Source organism: Acytostelium subglobosum (genome assembly GCF_000787575.1).
Source record: "Acytostelium subglobosum LB1 DNA, scaffold: scaffold14, whole genome shotgun sequence".
Classification (NCBI taxonomy): Eukaryota; Evosea; class Eumycetozoa; order Acytosteliales; family Acytosteliaceae; genus Acytostelium; species Acytostelium subglobosum.
The window spans coordinates 285,956-302,718 of NW_012236519.1; the positions used below are offsets into that span (position 1 = coordinate 285,956).

Sequence of the window (16,763 nt, forward strand, 5' to 3'; positions counted from 1 at the left end):
AGATTGTTGGCAACTCCAGGTGGAATGCCAAGTGCAATGAGTTGCTCCTCTGAATGATTGCGGATATAAGATGAGTCTATGAAGTTGTCATCAATGATTTGCATCACTCTGTGATCATGAGGAACATGAAGTACACATCTAATTAGATGTTCTTTGATTTCCTCCATCAATATATAATAATATTATATCATCACTATGTGATGCCGAATGATTGTGGTTGATCATTCAAACTGATCTTTTGATCAACCCGTGCTTTAGTTTTCTTTGTATTCTTTGCTTCCCTTTTATTAATATTATTGGTGCGTACTTGTGGACTATGATATGTTTGGTTGTTGATGAAGATGGAGTTGACTATCTTTATCTCTGACCAGAGAGCAACTTGGAAATGAAGTCGTTGACAACGAGCAGGATACCACCTCCAGGTCCGAGTCTGAGTACCTTTGGCAAGAATCCCTTGTACAGTGCCATGAATCTACAATGTTCAATCGTGATTGGATTAGTTGATCAGCTTGAGGATTGATTGATTGAATGATTGATTGAATCTTACCCTTCCTCCCTCATGATGGTGACCATTGATGGAATGCACCAGACGTATTTGGTTCCAGTTTTGCCAGCGTTTTGAATCCTGCTCTTGACGACATCGGCAGGGGTGTTGAGAACGGTTCCGAATGTACCGGCAATGCCTCCAGCAATAAAGTTGTTCATCAATGATTGACGCTCGTTCTGTGGCTTGGGCAGCACTGCTCTGACAGAGTGAATCAGTCCAAAGTAACCACCGTTCCAGAGTGCGTGTCTCCAGAGTGTCGATTCCAATCCCTTGAAGAATCCACCCAATCCCTCTTGTTGAGCAATCTTGCTGACACAGTCCATAGTGTTTCTATACTTTCCAGCCTGTTGTCGGTCGATGATGTAACATCGTGTCAGTCAATCTCTCGCTCGCTCATTCAATCATTCAAACATCTCGTTCGCTTGCTCGCTCGATTGTGATCTCCAAAACATACATTCTCCTTGGCTTGCAGTCTAATCTTGACGAGCTCGAATGGGACCACAATAAAGGCCTCTGTAATACCTGCCAGGACACCAGCACCAATAGCCTGTCCCTGAGTTGGTCTTGCATCTGATCAAACATGACATGACATACTTTGTTAGTTAATCTGTCTCTCTTTTGATTGAATGATCGAATGAATGAATGAACGATACACACTTCCGTAGAATGCTAGGATCTTCTCCTCGTAGAACTTGTTGGAGGCGAACTTGATGGCACGCTTGGGTGCCTCGACGAGGATAGGCGGCAGAATTCCTCTGTACATTCCGAGACCGTCCTGCTTGATCATCTGCATGAGAGCGGTGAACATTGAGCCACCCTGACCAACATGCAACTGTGCTCTAGTCTTGACGACGTCCAATGGGTACATGACCAAGATCTCACTGACACCAGCGACACCACCTGACACGAACGTGTGCCACAATGGCTGCTTCTTTGGTGGGGGAGGTGGAGGTGATCCTGCTGCTGCTAGAGTTGGTTGAGTCGATGCCATTATAGGTAGATAAATAGAATAGTTATATAAATATATATATATCTCAAGAAATATGTATATATGTGTATAAGTTTAAACTTATGTTTAAGTTGTTGTTGATAGTATGTTGTTCAATCTGATACTGGTCAGTGGGGTGTGTCCGACACAATCACAGTCAAGTCACGTTTTGGTAGCGATCATTGACAAGCCGTGCGATTGTCTCGCTTTTGAACAATTTCGACGACAATCATTTCAATCCTTATTAGGCAAGTCATATCATGACATTGAAATTATACATATATATAATTGATAGTGATAACATTCATCATTCATTCATTCATTCATTTACTTTGTTTGATTGTTTCAAGAATATTATTAAGTTCAGGGTACAACTCACTATGTGAATAATCAATATCCAGGTTTCATTCAATTATTTAATATTACCAGGTCTGTCTGTTTCAGAAACCGGGGATCTGATAAGATCTGATCATGATCAGATGTCACTTCATTTATTGTTACCCTACACATACAGGAATAAGTGTTTGCTAACTTTGAGGATTATGTGGTCATATGAGTAATCTATGGTCTACTTTATTCCAAGCATGCCTATGCCATTTTGCCTTTTGCAGCCTCTATCTATAATTTGATGGAACTACCCATCAACAATCAATTTGGCAACACACAATCATCACAAACAATCATACAAACACAAACACACAAACACACACTCGATCAAACACCCATTCATCAATCACCATTCCCCCCCACAACTGAAGAACACCATTTCAGTTGTTGCGTTGTAAACACAACTTATTAGCGCAATCATATAAAAGACTGCGATGATGGATAGAGCAGTTTAATCAAGTGCCAATCGCCCAAGTGCATCGTGGGGGCAGGCAGGCTTGCTTGCCATCATCATCAACACATTCAACAACAACATCAACAACATCAACAACATCAACAACAACATCATCAACAACAACATCAATAACAGCAACATCCAAAGTTGGTATCGAGCAACCACCCGACCAGCCAGCCTGTTATTGGGCACTCCCAATTGTCCGCGCTGCCAGCTCCATCCTAGCCAACCAACTACCTTTTCATCAGATGGATCTTGGGCGAGGCTGAGGAGGCGTCCCTCCCCACCCCCTCCTGTAGCTTACTGGCTGGCCAGCCATTTATATATGTTGAAGCAGTATCACACTTTACATTCATACATACATACATAGGCCACAACACAACTACCATGCCCGGGTTGGATGTGGATGCGACACTCCTCACTTGGATATACGGAGTATTGAGCTCAGTCATTCCTTGATTGATAGTTGTTTGATTGATTGTTTGATTGATTGATATATACATCACATCATTCATACATTCATAATATATATATATATATATATACATTCATAATATATATATATATATATATATACCAACTCTTTAGACTGACAGACAGACCTAAGACATGGACAACATTGCTTCGTCAAACACAGCTGGTGGAGGCGCAGGCCATAAGCCACTGATGTTTAGAAGTATGTTTGCCACGATGGACCCTCACTTCACATTGGAACTCATCAACAATATATGTCGTGGCGTATCATCACAGAAGACATCCGACATCTTCTACTCATTGATAGCTCTATTGGATGAGCACTTTATCGAGTTGCTACGTGTCTACATTAGGATACTTGAGCCATCTCAATCATCAGCATCACCTAGTGTTGCCAACAGCGTCATCATCAAGAAGAGCAACAGCAGTAGTAGCATAAGTGATGATGATAACTCATTCCTGAGTCATAAGAAGTATGTTCCTCACTTTTCCACTGGGATCATTCCATTCCGTCCCATAATCTAACTCCCTCCCTCCCTCTCTCCCTCTCCCATCAGTGTCGTGAACAGAATGGCATCAGCATACCTCAAGACACATACATCACATACTATAGAGACATTACTGACTGCTCAACTACAGGCGATATCAACAGGAAACCATGGTACCAATGGCGAGCTGAATGGAGACATGCCACCATTGCCCATGATTGGACTTGGTGGCGCAGCCTATGACGAACATACACTTCTCCAACTGGCAACATCTATCATCAATAGTCTACACAAGTCTGTGGACAGGTACTCACCGCAGACCTATCATCTGATGGAGGTGCTACTGAATGACACACGATCACTCGGTCAAACATACCATGTCGAGCTAGCCAAGCGTGTATTCTTCACGAAGCTCGTCTGCCCTATCCTGGCCAATCTGAAGCCAGCGGCATGGCCCATCACCAGTAACACCAAGCGACTGTGTGTCGAGCTGTCCAGGGTCATCTCAGATATCGTGGAGAATGGCGGAGTCACCGACATCAATGGCGCCAGTCCAAATCCTAGTCCAAGTCTATCACGCACGATGGACTCACCTCGCCACCTCCACACTCAGCAACTCGACCCAACACTCTTGATCAATGACTTTATAACACTTATGGGCAGTCGCTTCCAAAAGACATCAAGCTATTCAAACATCAACTCATTGATGGCCAACAGACAGACGAGTGGCCCCGTCTCCAACAAGGACGAAGCCTTTGCCTACTTTGTCCACTATCTCAAGACCGAGTACGTTCAGCTTGACGAGTTCTTCCGCAAGTCCAAGGACGCCGGTGGTTTCCAAGCCGAGCGTAACTTCTATCTCTACGGAATATTCAAAGAGCTCATCAATGGCATCAAGTCGATGTCCATGGGCATTGGCTTGGGAGGCTTCATGAAGCCTAGTATCAATGGGAGCAACGTAGGAGGAGGATCAGGAGGATCAGGAGGCAGCGACATGACACCAGTTAGCATAACTCATAGTCGATCAAGGTCGGGCAACTTGGACAGCACCAAGGACATCTCTGGGTCACCATCAACAAAGCGCGATCATAGGGATGGCGGAGTGGGCAACATCGTCGAGTTTAAGAAGTGGGCTTCAGACGAGCTCAAGTCGACATACAATGGACGATCATACAAGCGTCGTTGCCAGGTGTTGGACACGCCAATCAAACAGAAGGAGGTGTTCACGTTCAACATCTTCCTCTCAGACACCAATGTCGTGTTGAAGAGTATCCGTGTGCCAATGACTGCCACTGTTGGTTCGATAGTTAGTCGATTGTTAAGTGGAAATGAGATGCCAGACTTGGTCTTTGGCTCAGCTTCATCGGTATCCGAGTATGAGATGTGCATTCGATATGGCGAGAGAGTACAGATATTGGGCACAACATGCGAGGCGGGAAGTCCAAGCGAGGTTAGGTGCGAGCTCGACATGCCCCTGTGGATGTATGATGTAGGGACATACTGCCAGTTCGTCTTGCGTCCACAGAAGAAGCGATCGCAACAGCAGCAGCAGTTCTCAATCTACCTCAAGTGTTTGTGCCCGTCAGTGTCAGAGAGCCCGAGCACACTGTCACCACGCGAAGCAGTGTCCCCCGCGACAAAGACCAATAGCACGCCCGTGATCATACTGGCGAGTCTCCAATCAACTCCAACTTCCATCATTAACGACATCCTGCTTAAGCAGATCGTGCAGCTGGACCCAGCGCGACTTAGTCTCTTCCTCTACGACATGGAGGAGACTGCCACCAGCACGACACCCATACAGCTCGCAAGCGAACGAGTATTGGCCATCAACAAGATAGGCTCAATGGACATCATTGAGTGCGGTTATCGACAGGCCTACGAGCTAGCCTCCACTCTCAATGGCAACTACTTCACCACGGCTATTGACCACGATACAACAATCGAGAACGCCACTGGATCACTTCTCGGCTTGGTCGAGAGCCAGAGTCGACTTGGGTTCGGCGCGGCCGCCCACCACGGCTACACGCTGGCTCACGTCTCGCAGATGAACAGGTTGCTCAGTGTGTTGGCTTCGGGTAGCAAACTGTCCGACTACCAACTGAGTGTTGGCGATGAGGTGGTGCTGACACCAGTACGACTAGTTACCACCGTTGATATCATGGCTAGGAACAACACAAACAACAACAAAGAGTCATCATTGACGCAGACTCATCAACAACAGGGTGGAAATAGCAGACTTGTCCAATACCTTACGAACAAGGAGAGATTGTCAAGAAACAAGTTGTTGCAGCAACAGGACGAGATTGCCAGCGCAGGCACAGGGGCGACGATCCGCCACGTGTTCAGAATCACTTGGATCGGACCAAGCCAACCGCCCCACACTCAATCACACACCAACTCAAACGCATCAATCAGTAACAGCAACAGCAATAGCAGTGGCAACCTACTGAGGAGTCCCCTCCAGATCTCGAATGGTGGAGGTTCATTCTCACCACTCCTCATCAACAACAACAACAACAAGTTGAACTTGGCACCAATGGAGAGGAAACAATCAATCTTCTTGTCAAACACTCTTACCCTCGACCCGTCATTGGTATCGCGCAGCAAGGTGGACTACTGTATCAACAGCGACTTGAAGTTGTGCTTCTTGGGTGACGAGAACCCCGACAAGTACGCCCTGTTCAACATGTTCTTGCGCGCAACAGTCAACCGATATGAGACTCCGGGACCCACCAGTCCATTCGGCGGAAGCAGTGGCAGCAGCATGTTTGCCAGCCCGCTGGCCAAGTCGACCGAGGTGCAGGGTACCGAGTGTGGTGTGCGCTTTGCCGACTGGACATTCATGCGACCCGACCAGATGGACTACCTGTCGACATACAAGATGTACTACTTTAGTGGAGTGGAGCAGTTCCAGGCGACACACCCTCTTTTCATCACGCCCGAGTCGGTGTTTGTGATCACCTACCCAGCACAACTACTAGTAGAGTCGACCATTGAGTATTGGATGCAGATCATACAGGCTAAGGCACCCGGCTCATCAGTAGTGATCATTGGCACGTCCACAGACGACGTGTCCAAGCGCACGCAGTTGGTGTCACAGACACTGTTGTCGCGATACACAAATGTGGCACACAGTGTAGCGGTCAACATCAAGAGTCTAAGACATGTTCGTGACCTGATATACACAATCCAGGACATTGCCAAACAGAAGCAATTCCGCAACAAGATACCCATCTCTTATGTCCTACTCAGGAACCAGCTGCTTGAGACGGCGCGCGAAGCTGAGCGCACCAACTCAGTGCCAGTAACATCGCGAGCACGAATCGCCTCTATTGCCAAGTCGATCGGGCTGGCCAAAGATGAGGTTGATGACGCCATACTCTACCTCCTGCGCTGTGGTGACGTCCTTTCTGGCAACAATGGAAGTGTAGACAATGGTGGACAGCTGGCCGATCTGCTCTTCCTGAGCCCGGCATGGCTGTCCAAGCTACTGGCCACCGTGTTCACGTTCAAGCACCAGAATGGCTACTTGATGCGAAGCTCGATGTACAAGGCATGGGAGGATCGATACCCACGCACATGCTTCGCGTCCATGTCCATGCTGCTCGAGCACTTTGACATCATACACAGCGGAGGCGACAACGATTCTGAGAGCGTCATGGTGCCCATGCTATACAGCGAGGAGAAGCCAGCGGTCACCGCCGGTCTCTGGCCCGAGTTCCAGGCCGCCGACGTTCTTGACAAGGTGCACCATGAGCGCATCTTCCAGTTCCAGTTCCTTCCCAAGGGCTTCTTCTCGCGTCTGTCCATCCGGCTACTGCAGGTATTCGACCCGCTGTCGATCTGGTACAACGGTATTGTGTTGCAGTATGGAGGCCAAGTGTTTGGAGGAATTGCACGCGGTGAGATTGGCCAGACATGCATCGAGTATGATTCGACACACTACACACTCAAGGTGATGGTACGCGACAAACACAATGGCACGATGCTCAAGAATCTGATCGAGATCATCTCGTCGTTCATACTCTGGTACTTCCCCGACCGACTCGTGAACACATACGTCACCTGTACCCACTGCATCGAGCAGCGTATACGCGACAATCCAACACGATTTTCATTGGACGTGCTGGAGAAGGAGGCATCACAGGGCAACAATCATGTGTTGTGTAATGCCACCAACCTCATACGAATCAATGAGCTTGCATTTGAGGTGACGATACACAGCAACAAGTCATTCTCTATCATTGACACTGAAGAGCTGATGGTTGGACCACCTCTCGGCTCTGGCTCGTTCGCCACAGTCTATAGAGGTATCTGGAACCAATCCGACGTCGCCATCAAGAAGCTCATCCTAGACGAGGACGACACAAGCACAGAGAAGTTCAGGGAGTTCAGACACGAGGTGCAGATCAATGGGTAAGCTACATTCGTCACTCAATCATTCAATCAGTTACTCACTCAATCGCATCATTCAGTGAGCTACATCATGAGAATATAGTGTCGCTCAAGGGAGTCACGATGAACCCTTTCTGCATTGTGACAGAGTTGTTGCGATTCGGAGACTTGTCCAAGTTCTTGCGAAACACCAGTGATGCATTCACATGGTCCACCATTCTAAAGCTTGCCATGGACATTGCCCAAGGCATGAACTTCCTACACAGCTGCAAGCCAATGGTCATCCACAGGGACCTTAAGAGTGCCAACATCCTCGTATGTCCTTTTTCCACTCACTTAGGCCACTTACTCGATCGCTAACTCACACACAATCAATAAGATTGGAGGACAATCAATGGATACATTGGTGGCCAAGGTGTCTGACTTTGGACTGTCAGTGCGCCACATTGACAAGGAGGTCAAGGGTAGGAAGGTGTGGAATTGGAGATGGTTGGCACCAGAGATAATCAAGAATATGCAGTACACAGAGAAGATTGATATATACTCGTACAGCATGGTCATTTGGGAGTTGATCACGAGGGAGGTGCCATTCGAGGAGTTCTTTGCCGAGCTCAAATGGAACAACGTCATCGAGGACAAGATCATTGGTGGCTTGCGACCAACAATACCTGCCACATGTCCCGAGGCAATGGCCAATCTGATGCGAGACTGTTGGCACGACGACCCCAAGCTGCGTCCATCATTCGCCGACATCATCACCGCACTAAAGAGCATGCAGCAATCATTCCCGCTGTCCACCAAGGTCGAGTACTCTCGATCCATCTATGATGCGGAGGGTGGTGGAGTCGGAGACTCACCCTCGTCGGGCGGCGATGCGACTGCCACGCAGACGTCAGATATTTCACCATTCATCACGCCACGAAGTCTGGCCTGTTCGCCAATCTCTGAGGCGCTGATGGAATCACCACGCAGCTACACATCGAGAGTTGGCGAAGAAGGACTTGGAATCAACATACTCAAACAGTCTTTGAGCTCATCATTCACGTTCTGTCAGCAAGAGGAGAGTCCGATCGCATTCAAAGAGTGTCTATCGTCTGTGTTGACATCTTCCATCTTGTGCATGATGTACGTGCACCTGCGCCAGGAGCCCCAAGTATGGTGTGGATGCGCCGATGGTTCAGTGACTGTTATCAACGTCCACACCAAGGTGATCATATCATCTTACCGTAGTGCCGATGCTACCAAGATCCTGGGCATTGTGCGAGTGTACAAGTCTAGCAAGATCAACCCACTCACTGTGGACGATGACATCCAAGTTTGGGCCTACCATCAGGATGGTATCACAGTCTACGACCCGAAGCAACCCTATAAGCCACTCAAAGTGATCAAGACTAATGTTGGATCAATGTTTGATGATGGCAAGTCTGTGTTCTGCACTGGCAAAGAGAAGAATGTACAGGTCATCAAGGTGTTTAGCAAGACGGTAAGTCTCAAAAGTGGACTCGGGGAGTCGTTAGCGCGAGTATGAATAGATCCTGACCCTGGACCATCACATAATCATTTAGAAGTTGAAGTGTAAGAAGACTATATCACTGGCCAACAGAATGGCGGTCACTCTCGACAGCTACCCAATCACATCGATGTGCTTGGTGAAGGGAGTCACATCGGGCGTGCGATGCTGGATGGGCAATGAAACGCGGACATCTGTTTGTCTATGATCATCCAAACTATGCTACGTCGTCGGCATGTGTGGCCAGCGACACGACCACTCACATTGGACCGATACACACGATCAAGAAGCTTGGCCGATACATATGGGTGGCGAGCGAGCGAACGCTGAGCATCTACGGCAGTTCCAGCACGGGCGTGCAGATTGCGCCTCAGAAGAAGTACGACAATGTGACGGCACGCGTCATGAGCCTGGCGCTGCACGAACGACTGGTGTACGCGCCCTGCTGGGATGGCTCCATCCTGGTGTTTGACAAGGACACGCTGCAGTGCGTGCACCACTTTGTCAAGAAGCACTCGTCCGATCCCATTAGCTTCATCGTCTCTGTCAAGACATCGTTGTTCACATCAGAGTTGTGGGTATCTGGTTGGGACAAACGTATAGCCGTCTATACATTAACTTCATCAGACAGCACATCCGATCATCATCATACACACATTCAAGGAGTGTCAGCATCATCATTCGATGACAACATAATCTACACCATCACTCATCCCAATTTACTACCATCGTCGTCCAACCATACCAACTCCTCTTCTTCTTCCACAATGACTGCACAGTCATAACAGCTGCTGTCAATACATGTATATATATTATACTCATTCATTCTCCAAGTCTTTGTCATTGTCTAATTAGGTTGCCAAATTGGGTCTCCGCCGGACAAGGAAGGGTTGTAGCCGCGGAAACTGAGTTACCAAAAGGGGTGTCGCGCAAGGTGACCTTGAGCACTTCAACAAACAAAGTTCATTCAATCATTTATCCAATTAACATAATCATACACATACATATACATGGATAACATACCTTATTATGCGATCAATAATGTATTTACATTGTTGTTAAGAGGAACAGATTATAATAATAATGACACTCCTAATGCTAAAGATAATGATGATAGAGAGAGGGGAGCGTTGGATGTATTGTGTCTGGGACTCACATCTAAACGTTTATATAGTATAATGTGTACATTATGTAATAATATCAATCAACCTCGATCGGCACAGATGATCGTAGGTGAGAGCATTGAACAACATCGACAACAATATCAACAGCAACAGCAACAACATCATCAGGAACCACTGCATCCTGACATTGGACAGCTGCTACTCGCTCAGAACTTGCATCATCAGCAATTGGAACAACAACAACAACATCAACAACAGTGGGAGAATGGATTGCCTCCGGTCGAGCAGCAGGATGCGCCACTCGATCACGTGTATGATATGCTGCGCCGCGTGAAGCTACAAGTGCAACTGCAACAGAGACAGCAGCGACAGATTCAGATACAGCAGCAAGTACTCAATCAGGTGCTGATGCAGGTGAAGCTGCAGCTGAAGCTAGAGTTGGTGTATCGGCTTCAGCCTTCCCAGATTGTGTATCTGACCAAGACAGCGGGCGCAGAGAATGAGTACGTCAAGCACGATTCATTGCCTCCAAACATATCAGCATTAACATTTGGACCGGGCTACGACCAACCGATTGTGCCTGGCACCTTTGGAGAGTCGCCCTCATTCATATCATTGGATTGTTCATTGAGATATAATCAACCGATCGCGCCACACTCCTTGCCAACGTCGCTCACCTCATTGACGATGGGCGAGATGTTCAACCTCCCACTCGAGCCAGACACGTTTCCAAACTCGTTGATCACATTGAAGTTTGGTTATTACTACAACAAACCACTGCAGCCCTCTTGCCTTCCATTATCACTGCGTACACTGCGCTTTGGAACCATGTTCAACTGTCCTATCATGCCCACAGACCTGCCGCAAACACTACAATCACTCGAGTTGGGCTTCTATTTCAACCATCCTCTGCAACCCAATGCCCTGCCTGACTCACTTACATGGCTGAAGTTTGGAACAATGTTCAATCAACCAGTTGACGCGATACTGCCCATGGCACTCAAGACATTGTCGATGGGACCATGCTTCATGTACCCACTGACACTCAAACGACAGATTGCCATAACATCACTTGAACTCACATCGACTGTGCACTGCTCGATCAAGATTGAATCAATGCCACCTACACTCCAATCTCTAAAGTTGCATCCCGTCAGCGTTGAGACACTTCCAATGTCGATCACCGAGTTAACATTGGGCGAGTTCTTTGACGGGCGCTTTGAAACGCTCATCGGACATTGTTTGCCAACATCATCAGTGACCTCACTAAAGTTTGGAGATGTGTTCAATCAGGAGATACCAGCAGGCAGGCTACCAACGGCACTTAAACGATTGATATTTGGCAACAACTTCAATCAAGAGATCGCGCAAGACTCTCTCCCAGAGACCCTGACTGAGCTGGAGTTTGGTCTAAAGTTCAACAAGCCATTGAGCAACCTTCCACCCAGTCTCTGCAAGTTGACTTTGTCCACATTCAACAGTATGCAACCAAACACGTTGCCTCAATCACTCAAACAACTGCTAGTCATCCAACCATTCACCGTGAGCGTCAGTGATCCGGACAGTCCCAGCCATCATCCAAGATACCTAATCAAGAGTGGAGAATCAATTGTGGAACCATTCAGTAACAGTTTGGACTGGTTCACCTTTGGTGTGCTGGTTGGCAACAGGTCAAGACAACAAGTGATCAAACAGATGTTGGTCGACTATCCCAATGTGACAAACTTTCGCGCCAACCTCTATTCAGCCAACTCACTGCCGCCTCCAACAATGCTAATGAATATGGTCGTGTACATACGTAGGACAGCACCCGAGTTCCGAGGGCAATCAGAACACAACAGATGCAGGAGAGCATGGTGTCGAGTCACTGGAGCAACAGGTACAAGTTCAAATATCAATCATCTCCCAGATAATATCAACTTTTATTCAATCGATATTCCTGATGATACCAATAATAATGATACCCAGTCAGTGACCATTTGATGACGACGAATCAAAATCATGTGACTTGATCACTTTGTCGCCATCCCACTACCATTCATTCATTCATTCATTCATTCATTAACTCAACAAGATACACAGACATGAGTAGAAGTAGTAGTAATAGTAGTTGTATTAGTTCTGATGATAGGAAATCAATGATGTGTATCCCTAGCATTGTGATGAACATTGTGTTTGACATGTTGAAGGATATTCCTTTGGATGTGATGTGCTTGGGTCTCAGCTGCAAGAGGTTCAGACACCTCTCTTTACAAATGATCAGTTCAATCAATAATGAGAACAATAGGTTATTACAACAGGTTGAAGCTCCTTACATGCATGGCTGGATCAAAGACAATGATGACAGAAGCAGATATAAAGACCAGAAATTTGACCTATCTATCAAGTACCTTTGGTCACTTCCATCATTGATTACAACATTGGTGTTTAACGATCGATTTAATGTGGAGTTGTGGCCTGGTGACCTGCCACCATGTCTAATGACTCTAGTGTTTGGCGCATACTATAATCAACCTATCAAGCCCCAAACTCTTCCAAGCTCACTCAAGAACTTGATATTTGGCTATACTTACGATCAATCATTGGAAGGTGTGTTGCCACCAGAGTTGACGTACCTGTCAATAGATATCCAATCGAATAGCCCTGTTGAACGACCTTGGCTGCACCCTTCACTCACATCATTAATCATTGACAAAATCTATGTAATCCGTCAACTGGAAGGATTGGAGACGACGACACTTACATCTCTGACATTTGGCTCACAATTTAATATGAAGATCCCGACTAGGGTCCTGCCACCAACACTTCTATCACTGAACCTTGGCAACAACTTTGAGAAGCAGATTATCAAAAACTCTCTTCCAACATCCTTGACATCATTGACCTTGGGCTCTGGATTCAATCACCCACTTGACAATATACCATCAAGTGTTCATACATTGACCGTGAATGACTTATGCTATGAGTTGCCTCCATCAATAAGACACTTGACACTTCTAAAGTGGATATACTTCAAATGCTCAACAACAGGATATACCGTCGACCTCAATTGGATCAAGATACCAGCCAATCGCCCTCTATCCTCATTGACCTTGCAAGTTGGAATATCTTCGAAACATAGAGATAGCCTTCATGCCAACATCAATTGCGTGGCCCAACGGGTATTGTCATCCTATCCAATCCAAACCTTACATTTCAATTGTCTTTTCATTAACTTTGAACTTGTAAAGTATGAGAGAACATACTCATCATTCCGGAAAGAGTACATTGATTGGACACCTCCAAACATGACACGTGGGAGGACAATGACATCGTATGGCTTCAGGACTGACTACAAACATAATAATCTATTATGTGTTAAAGTGGCACGTCATCAGTTTGTTCAATACCTTCCAGGATTGAAAGGAGACACTGAGATGCTATTCTTGGATAGAGATAAAACATACTACCAATCATCTCGCTCAAGAAATATGTCAAAGTCAATGATCTTACTTGTGATGGCCTGTATGATATATTGGATACTATTAATTCGAGTACCAAGGAACTGGAATCATTTAAGAAAATCCCAATAAATCAATTAAAACAGTGATCGATCACATCAATCCAATCATGTGACTCCAAACACCACTCTTATTCAGCAACTACAATAGATAAGATAGATATATATATACAATCATGAGTACATCAATGATGTGTATGCCTAGCATTGTGATGAACATTGTGTTTGACATGTTGAAGGATGATCCTTTGGATGTGATGTGCTTGGGTCTCAGCTGCAAGAGGTTCAGATTGATTTCTTTGCAAACGATCAGTCCAATCAACAGTGAGAACAATAGATTGTTGCAACAAGTTGAAGCTCCTAGCATGCATGGATGGCTGGAGAATGATAGATACAAATCGAGAAAGTCTGATCCATCGTCACCATTCCTTCACACTCTTCCAACATCGCTCACTACATTGGTGTTTGACGATGGCTATAATCAATCTTTGAAGCCAGGTGACTTGCCGCCATGCCTAATCACTATAGTGTTTGGAACATGCTTCAATCAACCAATCTTGCCCAACACTCTACCCATCTCACTCAAGAACTTGGTATTTGGTTATCTATTCAAACAGTCTTTGAGAGGGCTGTTGCCACCTGCATTGACATACCTGTCAATCAAGAAAGACCATATACACAATAATGAACGACCTTGGCTCCACCCTTCACTCACATCATTGTCCATTGACAACATCTATGATTTAGATGAACTGGCTGGGCTGGAGATGATGTCACTCACTTCACTTACATTTGGTTACAACTTTGATCGAGTTGTCCCACCTGGAATCCTGCCGCCGACACTTAGATCACTGACCTTTGGCAACAACTTTGAACAGATGATCATGAAGGACTCACTTCCATCATCCTTGACATCACTGACCTTTGGCCCAAGATTCCGTCACTCACTTAAATACATACCATCAAGTGTTCATACATTGACCTTGGAGAAGATATACGATAATGAATTGCCTGCATCAATTAGACACTTGGGACTACTTAAAGAGATATATATTGAGTCTTCTCCATCAAAAAATAATGTAGACCTCACATGGATCAAGGTACCAGCCGACCGGAAACTGTCCTCATTGACATTGCATGTTTGGTCAATTGACGATAGAGGGAATCATCGTGACAATATCAATGGATTGGTCCACCGCGTAATGTCAACCTACCAAATCGAAACATTACATGTGAGTTGTCCTCAGCTCCACTTCTTCCGTCATACTTCAAATTTTAGAGGAAAGTATGTTCGACCATTTGGTTCTTTCAGGATTGAGCGAGGTCAACAACCCGTGGATGGACCAATTACAGAAAAGACGACACCAACTGGCAGGACGAACATTCTGACCAAAGTATATGCATTATCAGTTAAGGTGGAACACTTCAAGTTCGATGAGTGTCTTCCAGATATGATTGGAAACATAGACATGCGATACAAGGATATAACTGATCAATGTGTTGATCCTCATATAGCCACAAGACCTTTGTGGATGACAATAGTCATCCCTGTAATGGTATCCATTATTTTTTTGGTCGTATTCAATCGATTAGCTCGGCTATTCACAACACAATAATCATACTATCAATGAATCAATACAAATTAAGTCCATTTTATTTAAAAGAGGAATGTGATGATAGTTATTTGTAGGTGAAGAAAGAATGATTTCCAACTATTGCGAGAGCCATTGGTTCATATACCAATTTAGTATTTGCACTGATCGGATGTTATTGTATTTCCATATCTTATCCTTGATCTTGACCTCGATACTCAGGATTCGGCTGGAGTCCAAATCAAAGGTAACCTCAACCAGAAGTGATTCTGTAATTGATGGTATACCAGTCAGCTCAAACTGGTAGAGGAAGTTTTTCTGATCATTAGTTCACGAACATACATACATACATACATACAGAGAGATATACTACTCACTCACTTACATACTTTATGATACATACCTATATTGTTTAGTAGTATGGATAAACTCTCATCGTACATTATCAACTATTTGATAAAGATTATAAGACAACAGCAGGATGATGAAGATAGATGTTTGATTGATCTGTTGTGTCTTGGTCTTTCCTGCAAGAGACTATTCGAGATAATGATTGTCGCACTACGTAAAAGCAATCAAACACGTTTGGAATATATGACTGATGGTGATAGTGAGGAGGTGCCAATGGTACATGAAGGCTATCAAACCTGGTTGAAACTCAAATCATCATCAAGGCCTGCTTTCGGGACCAGAGCAGCGCGTTCAGATCGCAAATACATCCAACATTCAACACCGCCAACGAATGCTTCAACACTATATCTCGAGCCAAACCTAAACAATCCCCTCAACAACTATCCACTCCAATCACTGCATTCAATCACCTCAATGGTCTGTGGTCGAATGTTCAATCAGGTCATCACCAAGGACTCACTTCCACCCTCACTCACATCATTAAAGCTTGGAACAAAGTTCAACCAACAGATTGTCCCAGGATCATTGCCTAGCACATTAGTGTCGTTGCAATTCGGCATAAACTTCAATCAACCATTCAAACCTGGTTCTCTACCTGACTCTCTCACAAGTTTAGTGCTGGGAACAAAATTCAATCAACCTCTTACAGACTCGATCTTGCCCTCCTCACTACAATCACTTGTCCTTGGTGTCTACTTTAAACAAACCATCAACACAAACATACTTCCATTGTCTCTGACGTCATTAACTATTGGTACACTCTTCAATCAACCATTAGATCATTCGCTGCCGCCTGGCCTTCGAACATTGAAGCTTGGAAGGGAATTCGCCCAAGTGTTGACACGACTCGACTCCATCGTCACACTTCAGATATCATTCAAAGCCTTCAGG

The 16,763-nt window shown here is 45.5% G+C and overlaps 3 protein-coding genes across 3 annotated transcripts; 2 read left to right on the forward strand and 1 right to left on the reverse strand.

Moving 5' to 3' along the window:
* Nucleotides 1-357: 357 nt before the first annotated feature.
* On the reverse strand, nt 358-1,538 carry SAMD00019534_071180 (hypothetical protein; the record flags this gene model as incomplete). Its single annotated transcript, XM_012897525.1, has 4 exons — nt 358-472; nt 548-891; nt 1,002-1,117; nt 1,205-1,538. 4 exons carry the CDS (start codon nt 1,536-1,538, stop codon nt 358-360), a joined length of 909 nt encoding a protein of 302 aa, XP_012752979.1.
* Nucleotides 1,539-2,985: 1,447 nt separating this feature from the next.
* On the forward strand, nt 2,986-10,031 carry SAMD00019534_071190 (hypothetical protein; the record flags this gene model as incomplete). The annotated part of the gene is made up of 6 exons (XM_012897526.1): nt 2,986-3,323; nt 3,408-7,757; nt 7,817-8,051; nt 8,116-9,219; nt 9,302-9,442; nt 9,534-10,031. 6 exons carry the CDS (start codon nt 2,986-2,988, stop codon nt 10,029-10,031), a joined length of 6,666 nt encoding a protein of 2,221 aa, XP_012752980.1.
* A 225-nt stretch (nt 10,032-10,256) lies between these two features.
* Nucleotides 10,257-12,350, forward strand: SAMD00019534_071200 (hypothetical protein; the record flags this gene model as incomplete). Its single annotated transcript, XM_012897527.1, has 1 exon — nt 10,257-12,350. A coding segment is annotated over one exon (2,094 nt), but the record flags the coding sequence as incomplete, so codon positions are not given.
* Nucleotides 12,351-16,763: the final 4,413 nt, after the last annotated feature.